At 53.4% G+C, this 12,223-nt stretch overlaps 1 protein-coding gene across 1 annotated transcript in view; it reads right to left on the bottom strand.

Annotated features, from left to right (window-relative positions):
- Nucleotides 1–269: 269 nt before the first annotated feature.
- The window catches only part of RIBC2 (RIB43A domain with coiled-coils 2), a 17,157-nt gene continuing 5,203 nt past the window's right edge, over nucleotides 270–12,223 (bottom strand). The window contains exons 4-7 of the mRNA XM_044915769.1: nucleotides 9,885–10,003; nucleotides 6,970–7,197; nucleotides 2,334–2,500; nucleotides 270–407 (exon numbers count right to left, since the gene is read on the bottom strand). Of these exons, the coding sequence (XP_044771704.1) occupies nucleotides 329–407; nucleotides 2,334–2,500; nucleotides 6,970–7,197; nucleotides 9,885–10,003 (593 nt within the window). The 3' untranslated portion in view covers nucleotides 270–328. The remainder of the gene's footprint in view (nucleotides 408–2,333; nucleotides 2,501–6,969; nucleotides 7,198–9,884; nucleotides 10,004–12,223) is intronic.

A 12,223-nucleotide genomic window follows, 5' to 3' on the forward strand; every position in this document is an offset into this window, starting at 1 on the left:
GGCCTTCACAGCAGGCTCACCGGGGCTCAGTGAGACGCGGGCCCCCTCAAACGCCACTCTCTCTGGGATAGTCCTCCACAGGGCCGCGTCTGCTCCATCCCTGCACCCACGGCCCCCACGGCCGACCCCGGGGACACTCTCCGAGAGGAGCTGGACAGAGACTAATGCTCCTCATACACGTGCAAGGGAGAGAGAGGTTCTATGCGTGTTAGTCCACGGGAGAAAAGTGAGATGGGGACCTCTGAGACATGGAGTGGATTTCTTTTTTTAATACATGTGACTCTTCACAGCTACTGCATTTTAGGCATAAACGGTTTCTCTTTCATTATTACCGACTTTGTGTATTAAATTGTGTGAAATAATCTTCAGTGGGTTGATTTGTATAGACTTCCTCCATATATTTTTTCCTGATAGTAAAACAAGGAGAAAAAAACAATCAGCAAAGGCCTGGTTTCCTAAATATTCTACTTTTTAAATCTATATCTATCTACACATATATATACATACATGTGTACATATATACGCTATACACACATATACACACATATACACATTTGTACACTATACACACACATACATGAATACACTGTACATGCACATGCATGACTACACGGTACACACACATACATGAACACACCGTACGCACACATACATGAATACACCGTACACGCACATACATGAATACACTGTATGCACACATACATGAATACACTGTCCACACATACATGAATACACTGTATATGCACATACATGAATACACTACACACACATACATGAATACACCGTACGCACACATACATGAATACACCGTACGCGCACATACATGAATACACCACACACACATACATGAATACACCACACACACATACATGAATACACCGTATGCGCACATACATGAATACACTGTACGCGCACATACATGAATACGCCACACACGCATACATGAATACACCACACACACATACATGAATACACTGTATGCACACATACATGAATACACCACACACATACATGAATACACTGTACGCACATACATGAATACACTACACACACATACATGAATACACTGCACGCACACATACATGAATACACTACACACACATACATGAATACACTGTCCACACATACACGAATACACTGTCCACACATACATGAATACACTGTCCACACAAAGACATGAATACACTACACACACATACATGAATACTGTACACACACATACATGAATACACTACACACACATACATGAATACACTACACACACATACACAAATTCACTGTCCACACATACACGAATACACTCTCCACACAGACATGAATACGCTGTACACACACAGACATGAATACACTGTATGCGCACATACATGAATACACTGTATGCACACATACATGAATACACTACACACATACATGAATACACTACACACACATACACGAATACACCACACACACATACATGCGTGTATGCAGTACACACACATGTATGTACCACATATATAGCGTGGCTGTAAAGACATTTGTTCATCCCATCTGACTCCCCTCAGATCGTCTCTACTGCTTCTTTGGGGCCCCCAACAGAAGTGACCGGCCAACAGTGGACCCACCGGGAAACAGACACCTGATTGCAGAACATACCGGTGGTCTCTGCCAAGTTCAAGCCAAGAGCTTGATGAACAGACAGGTAAATAAGTAAATAATGTGTTTTTTAACAACAAGTTCACCGACAGATCTGCATTTGATGTCTTCTGTAGGCGGAACTGCGAACAGCTCTTGGGGTCCGTCAGTATGGCGAAGAGACTCCAGCTGGCCCTGGGCAGCCTGGGAGGCCCCTCGCTGCACTGGGTAGCTGCCACCGTCCTCCCACCATGTCTGAGCCACGCAGCCTCCTGGGAAAAGCCCTCCGACTCCCCCAGGTTCACCCAGTGCCCTCCCCTGGGGCTCCCGTGCCCTCTGTGTACTCCATCCCCAGCCCCCACGTCTGAGCCACTGGGGGTCACTAGTGTCCCCACGAGCACCTCCCAGAGTGGGTCATCTGGCCAGTGCCGGGACCAGTGGTTGCCAAGCCCTTAATTTCTGGCCTGTGGCTCTCAGCCCTTCTCCCCTTCCTGTTTGAATTCTATACCGGGGGGCTGTGCCGCCCAAGCCACGGCTGCTAGGGGGCCCCCAGGGAGATCCAGGGCACGGGCCCTGGGCCTCTGGGTGGGAAAGACTCAGGGAGGGTGGGCCCACACGGCCTGCTCTGACCCTCCCCACGACTCAGCCGGATCTCCACTCCCACGTGCTGCCTGCTCCCCCACCCCAACCCCTCCTCCCCCGTGCCCCCAGGCTCTCACTGCGCAAGCTGCTCCTTGGCCAGGCTGAGGTTGCTGCAGTCCAGAGCCCGGCGCAGGTCTCGCTGCTGGCGCTGCTGCCACCGCTCCCTGAGCAGAGCAGCGCGCGCCGTCTGTACCCTCCGACGGTCCCAGTCCATGTCTCGCTGCCGCTCTTCCTCCTGAAGCCTCTGGAGGGAGGAGAGGTGACTCACCACCACCCGTCCCCAGACCCAGAAGAGATCCAGGGGATCATCAGGAGAATCGGCCTCTCATCTTACAGCTAGGGAAACTGAGGCTCGGGCGGCGGGGGGGGAGGGGGCAGGTAGGTGAGCAACATCGTGCGGGAAATCAGAGGAGACCACCCCCACCTGCCATCATTCCGGGCGGCCCAGGTGCTTCCCACACTTGGAAGGTGTCAGCCGGCCCTCTGAGGCCTGCAGGGACAGCAGCGGCCAGCCCAGGGCTCCGAAGGCAGGGCCTCCCACCCCGGACGCCACCAGTGGGGCGTGCCGCCGAACACTGGGATCACCCGGTCGCTTCTAGAACATACGGAAGCAACAGCCCCACCCGACAATGGGCTCATGATCTTGGGGGTGAATTTCTGCATCTCAGTTCATTCCCCATTGCCTTCCAGACCCCTCTATAAAAACCACTGAGCCTTCGAAGAGGCAACTGGATGAATGCAGAGGGAAGGGGCCACTCCCCGAAACCTGAGTAGTTTTATCAGCCATCCTGAGTATAAATTACTTTGTCAGCTCACCCTTCTACAGGCAAAAGGAAGCAAAAGCAGGTGGGGCCGGGTCTGAGGATGAGTACGCCTCCTTCCATTCCATGGGTTTCAGGGCAGGGTTCCCGGCCACCCGATGAGCAGGGCTAGAGTGTCCAGTGGCCCCGCAGTCCTGGGTCAGCAGACCACCAGGCACAGACGGGCTGGCAGAGGCCCCGGCCCCCCACCCAGGGACTAAGCCGAGGCTAGCGCCTGGTTTTGTCACCTACAGGGTGAGTCATTTTGCCTGTCTAAACCTCAGTTTCCTTTCCTGTAAAATGAGGCTGCTCACAGCTGCCCTGAGTCATGACACAAGATGCTTTCATGAAGAATAGAGAATGCCATGGGGACATACTTGCCCCGGACTCAGAGACAGGCAACCTAACTATTCTTGGCATGATCTCCGTTTTTCAAACGGTCTCCCTACGTGAAAGAGGCGGCAGGAGGGAAGGGCACTGGGGGTCATACAAGGGTGCGGGGCAGGGGAGTATTTATGAGTGGTGAGACATATTGTAGGTGTTTTTCCCCTTTGTGTTTTTCTGTCTTCATTTTCGACAAAGATGCTGCTGCTTTCCGGACAGATGGTCAACCTTCCCTGCCAGATAGTTGAGCTGAATCGCAGGAGAGAAGGACAGAGCAGGGCCTTGCAAGGGGAACCAACATTCCCTGCATCTGATGCCAACTTCAGAGCTCTTCCCACATTGGGCTACTTCCCTGCCTCAGCCTTGGCTGCCCCCCACTCCCGCTCCCACACACTTGACCTTCTGGGCCTGGAGGAGACCAGGCAGGGGAGATGTCCCACCTGCTCCTCATTCCCTGAGCCAGGCTGCTGCCCCTCCCCCTATACTCGCCTGACCGAGGCACCTGCCATCCCACCCGAGGTGGTCATCTGCTGACCCTGGGGCAGCCCCGCCCACCCTGCAGGCCTGAGAACTTTCCTTTCCCTGGCTTCTCAGCCAGTCCCTCTCCTCTCCAAAGACCTAGGGCCAACCCGCCAGCTGTCACCCCCTGGGCACAGCCTACCAGTGACCCTCGAACTCCAACAGGCATCAGAACCCCTGGGGGGGCTTTCCTAGCCACAGACTCTGGGCCCCGCTCCAGGGATTCTGGTTCAGGAGGCTGGGGCGGGGCCTGAGAATCTGCATTTCTCCCAAGTTCCTAGGCAATGCTGATGCTGCTGGTCCAGAGACCCCACTTTGAGGACTTCTGCCCCCACCTTGTCATTACCAAGAATGCCAGCCTCCCTAGGGTCACCATCTTCAAGGGTCCTAATCTCCACCATTCTGATCTGCCTCTTCCACCCACTCTCCAGTCCCCTGATTTCAAGTTATTCCATCCCTCACCCCATGCCAGGCCCTCCTACCCACTGACCGCACACTTCCTAGTCCCGGCACTCTTTGCGTCTTCATGTCCCTCCTTGCTCAGTCCAACGTCCATGGCTGACACCCCCTGGCAGACACCCTTGGTGCCCTTGAAACTCTCACTTGGTCAGACTTGCGAGCAGGCCCTGAGCATGGACCCCTTACAGCTGAGCGTGGCCAGGGCACTTGACCACGCTCACTGGGGATACTTCAAGTTCATGACCTTCAGCCTCCAGGGGGCCCCCGGCTCTGCCTGGCCATCCTGCCCTCTTCCCCTAGGCTGTTGCTTTCCGGCTCTCCTAGATGACCATTGGCACCCCATTCTCCATCCCCAAACCCCCAACTGGACCCCCTCCCCCTCAGCTGCTGGCCTCCCTTCCTGTTTCCCCAGGAAATAGGAGCTCCACATGCTGCCCCGCCAACACGCCCCACACCCACGGCCAAGGATGATCAGCCTGGGCTCCCCAAGCATCAGCTAGTGCTGCCAGGGCCTTGTGCGTCTGCCACCCGGGCCACGGGCTCCAGCAGGTCCCTGCTGGTGTCAATGTCCCCCTCTCTACTGTGTTGTCTTCGTGGAATGACAAGTATGCTGTTACTTCTATAATCAGAAAGCCAAAACCTTCTCTTGACCCCGTGTCCCCACCGGCTACCACCCCCTTTCCCTGCACCCTTTAGAGCAAAACACTTTGCGAGGGTTGTCTGCACCTGTGGTCTCCACTTCCTTCCTGCCTGTGACCTTCTGTCTCCCCCGCCCCTCCTCCAAGGATGCTCCAGAGGAAGGCGCCAGGGACTGCCACCTGGATCCAGCATTCAGCCAGCAGCCCAGTGGCACTGTCTGACCCAGGGGCTCCCCTGCTGGGCCCCTCCTCCCTCCCTGGCTTCCCTTCTCCAGCCCCTTCACTCTCCCTAAACAATGGTGGGGGTGCGGGCTGTCCCATGACTCAGTCCTCAGACCCCTTCTGTCTTCACTCACCTTAGCCAGGTTCACTGCCTTAAACACTGTCTGTGTGGCCATATCTCTCTGCCTCTGTCTCCAGCCCGGACCTCGTTCTGAACTCCAGCTGCTGGCTTTACTGGGACATCATGGCAGAAAATATTACTTGTCTTCCGGTAGCCATTTTTTCTTTCTTCCTTAATAAAACAACTGCCAGCACCTACGGCCTGGAATAAACACTACATTTCCTGATCTTTACACTTTGGGGCAACCCTGTGACTAAGTGTTATCCAAGGGAATTTAACTGGAAGTGTCCCATGAAACTTTTGAGAAGTGTCCTTAAAGTGTTCTTCCTCATTCCTTCTTCCTGCTAGATGGTATATGTGCTGCCAAAGCGAGCACTCTTCCTGCTAGGTGGAATATGCATGTGATGGCTGGAGCTCAAGCAGCCAGCTTGCACTAGGAAGTGGGAGCCAGGTGCCAAGGATGGCAAAACATTAGTCAATGACCATGGAGTTGCCATACCAGCCCTGGACTATCTTCCTAAGGATTTGGTCTCCATGCAAGAGACAAGTTCTATTTTATTTAAGATGCTGTTAGTCAGGGTTTTCTGCCATGATCAGGCACAGAATCCTAACAGATACAGATGTCTAATAGGCACTGCACACATAACATATCCAAAGTTGCACTTGTGACTTCTACTCCACCTACCAACCTGCTCCTCCCATCATCATCCTATCTCAGTAAATGCCAACTCCATCCTTCTCACTGCTCAGGCCAGAAGGCGTGGAGTAATCCTTACCTCCTCTGGGTCTCATATGCCACACCCAACCCTTCAACCAATCCTATCTTCTCTACTTTCAGAATAGATCCAGAATCTGACCATTTCTCAGCACCCTCGCTGCCAGTGCCCTGGACCCAGCCAGCACCATCTCTCACCTTGACCACTGCAACAGCCTCCCCAGTGATCCCTCTCCCCCCCCCACCCCAATGCAGTCCTTCCTCAACACAGCTGCGAGAGGGATCCTGCAAAATGTAAGTCAGAGCGTGTCACTCCTCTGCTCAAAACCCTCCAGAGCTTCCCATCAGTCACAGAAAAAGCCAAGTCTTCCCCGTGGACTGCCAGGACCTTGACCTTCCACCACCCAGACCTCCTCCTGTCCTTGTCCTCACTCTACCTTCAGCCACCTGGCTCCTCACTCTTCCCTGAACAGGTTGAGCTGGTCCTGCCTCAAGGCCTTTGCCCTTGAATCTCACCCTGCCTGGTGGTCGTTCCCCAGATATTTGCGTGGCTCACTCCCTCCCCTTCTTCAAGTCTTTGGTCCAACATCACTTCCTAGTCTCCTGGTGACCCCCCTCAAGCCCCAAATCCTCCATCCCCTTGGCCCAGCCTTACGTCCACCCAAGCACATCACCCATGTGTGGGGTTATTTGACTCCCGTCTCCCCGTGCCCCAGACCCAGAACAGAAACTCCTTGAGGGCTTCTTCTAGGGACGAGTACAGCAGCAGCTATAACCCGATGCTGGAGGAAGGCAGCAGGAGGGTGGCCCAGGGCTACATGTGCGGGCTCTGTGAGGAGGGGAGGGGGCGGGTACCAGCTTCTCCTGGACTTGCTGCCTCTGAACCAGGCGGATCTGCTCCAGCTGCTCCTGGGTCATGCCCTTCCAGCGGTCGGGGACCACGCGGTGGGGCCCAAAGGAGCTGGCTGCCTGGTGTGTGTTCTCCGAGAGCAGGTCCCCACGCAGCAGGTTGGAGATCTCAGCCAGGTTGTCTTCTTGTTCCTGTTTTTTCTCTCGAATTTTCCTTTCCAGTGACTCGGTGGCCTGCATGTGGGAAGACATTAAGGAAGATGCCCTGAGTGACCCCATGGGGATTGAGGCACAGGCGGGCACATCTCGCTGGGAGCCCTTGACTTGGAAGAGTTTGCTAATGTGCACATGGGACAGGTGGGGTGGGGGCAGAAGACTCGTCAGGCATGGATGTGGGGAGGCCCTTGGACCCAGGCTGCCTTGATGACGATGGGCATGTGGGCTGGGCTGAGGGAATCCCCACCTGCTGGCTGTGTGTGTAAGAACTGCAGGTGTTTGCACTAATTTGCCAAAGCCGGGAGCCATCTCCCCAGGTTAGGCCACCATCTCCCATTGGCTTGGCCTCACTCACCTCAGGGCAAGGCTCTGTGCCCCTCCCAGTGGCCCCGGTCACCCCGGGATTGCTATAGGCCACAAAGAAGCCCCAACAGAGTGATTCACAACAGTGGTGACTTCTTTTTTTTTTTTTTTTAAGATTTATTTATTTATTTTAGAGAGAGAGCATGCGTGCACAAGCAGGAGGCAGAGGAGAGAGAGAATTTCATGCAGACTCCCCACTGAGTATGGAGCCCAATGTGGGGCTTGATCCCAGGAGCCTGAGATCATGACCCGAGCCGAAATCAAGAGTTGGACACTCAACCGACTGAGCTGCCCAGGCGCGCCAAGACTGAGATTTGGGAAGTGTTTCCCACCCACGCCAGCATGAGTTAGCCCACTCCTGACTGGCATAGGTGGGTGTCATCATCATCCCCACTCGGCAGATGACAAAACTGGGCACTTGGTTGGCTTTTCCAGGGTGGCAGACGAGCCTGGTCTTGTCCCTGCCCAGCTGGGCCCCAGGGTCTGCCCCTAACCCTGACACCACAACACACGTCTAACAAAAGGAGCAGGCCTCACCTCCCCGAGGGAGACTCTCCAATGTGTGCCTCCTCTGCTGAGTTGGACTGACCCGCTTCGGATTTGCTCCTGAGGACCATTACCTAGACCTTTGTATTAATATTCCAGGCTAATGGACAAAGCCTGTTTCCAGTCAGGAACTGAGCTGCAGAAGCCACAGGGGGCTTTCCCCCGAACGGGGGGCATTTTCCATGGTGTCGCCTCGCGGTGTGCACGTGAGGAGTTGGGGGAGCCAAGAGTGCCAGCACGTTGTAGGTACTCACTAAAAATGTCACTGAATGGGGGCGCCTGGGTGGCTCAGTCGTTGGGCGTCTGCCTTCGGCTCAGGTCATGGTCCCAGGGTCCTGGGATCGAGCCCCACGTCGGGCTCTCCGCTCCGCGGGAAGCCTGCTTCTCCCTTTCCCACTCCCCCTGTTTGTGTTTCCTCTCTCACTGTGTCTCTCTCTCTCTGTCAAATAAATAAATAAAAGCTTTAAAAAAAAATGTCACTGAATGAATAAATACATCAACTAGTGCAGCAACATGGTTTCCAGAAAACAACAAAAACAGTCCCCAGCAAGAGGGCTAATAAATAACCTGTTGAGAGAACTGAGCGATTAAAGAATGGATGAGCAGTCACAGTACACTGAGAATCAAGAGCCCCATCTGCCAGGAATTCTCTGCAGGGCTGGGAGCAAATGACCTCTCCTCTTAGGCGTTGTCTGCAAAATGAAGGGCAAGGACCAGGTGATGTCTAGGATTTCCTGCGGGCTGCTGGTTGTGACCTGGGCTCCAGGGGCCTTGGTCTGTCCCTGGGCTCCGCCCCCCCAAGCAGTGCGCCCTCCTCAGACCTCCACAACCCCTCCCCTTCCTGCCCCACTGAAAACCAACATTCTCTCTGGTCTCTGGTCCGGCCTCTCCAGGATTCTTGGATGACATAAATGTCCCACCAGTAGGACATTTTTGAGCTTGTGTCTCCAATATCTTTAGTTCACAATGTGATACTTTAGATCATACAAATAGCATGTACTTCATAACACACACACACACACACACACACTAACATGGGGATTAAAAATGATGAGGTTAAAAATAAATACTGGAGGCAGGATTCTCCTATTCCCTTCCCACTCTCTGGTGCATCATCCGCTCACCCTACTTCACAGACCATAGTTCTGGTCAACCAGCTCGTGGGCTAAATGAATCGGGGGTGGCCCCCATCCCATCCAGGAAGTATAATCGCTTTTGAAAAGAAAATCGGGGGAGGGGGGGCATCTAATTAACAAAAGGAATAGAGAACAGGGAATGGCCAGGTGAGGAGGAGTGTTTGGAAGGAGGCCCTACAGAGTTTAGAGAGGAGGGAGGTGTCAGGAGGCGCCAGGAGTTTGTGTTAATCATCACCATAATAATTGCTCCTGTTAATGAGCACCCGTGGACCTGTTCTCCGTAAGGACCAGAGCTCTGAGAGGTGATAGAGAGGAAGTGAAACCACAACAAGTTGTCAGAGCAGCGCTAGGTAGCATCTGTTTAGGTAGATGTCATAGTCCTCGGTATTGGAGAAGACTCTGAAGTTTAGAGGGTCAACTGAGGCCCCACCCCCACACCCCAGGCTCACATGACTAGTTTTGTTGAATTTCACACCCCGATTCAGAGCTCAGGAGCAGGGACTGGGTCCATTCATCTCTGTAACTGGGCAGCCCTGGCAGGGCTCTGTCGGGGTGTGGTGTGAGCCGGTGAAGGGCTGAGCTGGGCACAGGAGGCTGGGGCACCCCCGGGGAAGTGGCCCTGTGCGTGTCCTCACCCCTGAGACGGAGCCTGGGGTGTACCTGGCTCTTGTTGAATTCTTTCACAGCTGTGCACACTGCCTTTCTGGTGGCGCTTTCCAGATTCTGTAAATGCTTGGCTCTTTCATCAAACTGCAGCCTTGTCTTCAAGTAGAGGTCCTCTGAAAAGGAAGCAAAACGCAGTCAAACCTTGCGTGCCCACCCCAAGCTCCTTCTCAGGCACGCAGAGCATCTCTTCTTACCCTGCCCTCATCCACAGAGCAGGGGATTTAGGTAAAGCTCTTGGGTGCGGGCACGGGGTGTTAGCATTACCACCGGGGATTGCTGATATTGGCTGTGGTCCTGGGCCGGGGCACTGATCAGTCATCCTCACAATGGGCAAGGGAGCTCTGCCAGGGGGAGCCGAGGATTTTATTCCATACGTAATGGGAAGCCACTGGAGGGTTTTAAGCTGGAATGGAGGGAGTGGGGGTGACACTGTCCAGCTTGACACTGTTTAAAAAGTAGTGCTCTGACTGCTATGTTGAGAATAGACTGAGGGGACAAGAAAGAAAATGAAGGACAATTAGAAAGCCCTCGGCATGGTCCCTCCAGGTGAAAAAAAGGTGGTGGCTTGGATCACCATGGTGACAGCAGGGATGGGAGAAATGGACAGTTCCAAATACACACAGGAGGTAGAAGGATGGGAGTTGAGGGTGGCCTGGAGACAAGAGTGGCTCAAGGAGGACTCCCAGGTTTGCGGTTTGACTAGGGATGGAGGTGTCATTCACTGAAGGGAGGAGGGTGGAGGGAGGAGCAGAGCCAGAGAGAAATTCAGGGTTACTTTCCAGAATGTTTTGAGGTGCCTGGGGATATGTCCAGGGGGCAGTTCAAGGAGCAAGACCAATGCTGAGATAAAAGCTCTCAGCCAGACATGGAAACCTGGGAAGTGGGTGAGATTTTTTTAAAGGCCTATGAATGCATTTTTCAACAGGTATCTATGTGCCAAGAATTAAAGATCGAGCAGTGAAAAAAACAGACTAAATCTCCTGCCTTCATTGAGCTTGGGATAGGTTACTAGGGAGAGGGATGACAAATACATAACCATACAGTATGTCAGTAATCAGTGCTATGGAGAAGTAGATAAGAGAGTGTGGGGATGGGGGAGGGTACAGGGTTGCCATTTAAAATAGTGGTCGGGGGAGACCTCTCTGATAAGATGGCATTTCAGCAAAGACCTGTAGAAGGATAAGGGGGAGGATATGCAGATATATAGGGAAATGTTTCCAGGCAGAGGAAACAGTTGGTGCAAAGGCCCTGAGGCAGAAGTGAGTCTGACACACTTAACATTCTAAGTGAGGAAGCCAAGGTGGCAAGGGTGGGATGAATGAAAGGCAGTGTGGGAGGAGATCAGTCCAGACTGTGAAAACCTTGTTGGTCCTTGAAATGAATCTGTTTTTTATTCTGAGTGAAATGAGAAGCTATCGGAAGGTTTTGAGCAAAAGATCTAGCTTAATTTTTTGCAGGTTCATTCTGGTCACTGGATTGAGAAGAGATTACAGAGGGACAAGGGCAGAAGCAGGGAGACCACTTAGAGGCTATTGCAATAATCCCACAGAGTGATGTTGATAGCTTAGTCCAGGATGGTCATGGTGGAGCTGGAGGGAGGTAGTTGCAGTTTGAGATGATTTGCTGCTGGACTGGATGTGGCATTTGAGAGAAAGGAAGGAATCAAGATGCTTGGGGTTGGGGCCTGAGCAACTCGAACAGTGGAGTTCCCATTGACAGAGGTGGAAGGTCAGCTTTGGGGGGAAGGTCAGTGAGTCTTGTATTGCCTTGGATAATTTATTAGACACCTAAGAGCAGATAGACGTCGGGAGGTGACAGGATGTATGCATCTGAATTCAGGGAAGAGTCCAGGCTGGAGATGTAAATATGGGGAATGATGGCCTATGGGTGGTATTTAAACCCATTAGACAAGCTAAGATCACCAAGAGAACAAGCGTGGTTGAGAGAGGAGAGGTGCAGAGGGCCCCAGTGAGCAACAACATCTGGAGGTTTGGAAGGAGAGGAGAAAACAGCAAAGGGCCTGGGGAGGAGCATGGGACTGAGGGTGTGTCCTGGAAGCCAGTCGAAGGAGTATTCCCAGGAGGAGGAGGTAATCCACGATGGCACAGGATGCAGATGAAGGAGAGGTCTGAAAACCGAGCTTGGGTGGGGCAGCGTGGAGGTCCTGGTGACAGTGGCCAGGCAGGTTCGGGGCAGGGCGAGGGCAGAAGTCTGGTGGGGGTGGGCCATCTGGGGAGACATCACTCCTGGAGAGCAGAGTGAGAAGAGAGAAGAGAGGAGAAGAGGAGAGGAGAGGAGAGGAGAGGAGAGGAGGGGAGAGGAGAGGAGAGGAG

Source organism: Neomonachus schauinslandi, chromosome 5 (assembly GCF_002201575.2).
Source record: "Neomonachus schauinslandi chromosome 5, ASM220157v2, whole genome shotgun sequence".
Taxonomy (NCBI): domain Eukaryota; kingdom Metazoa; phylum Chordata; class Mammalia; order Carnivora; family Phocidae; genus Neomonachus; species Neomonachus schauinslandi.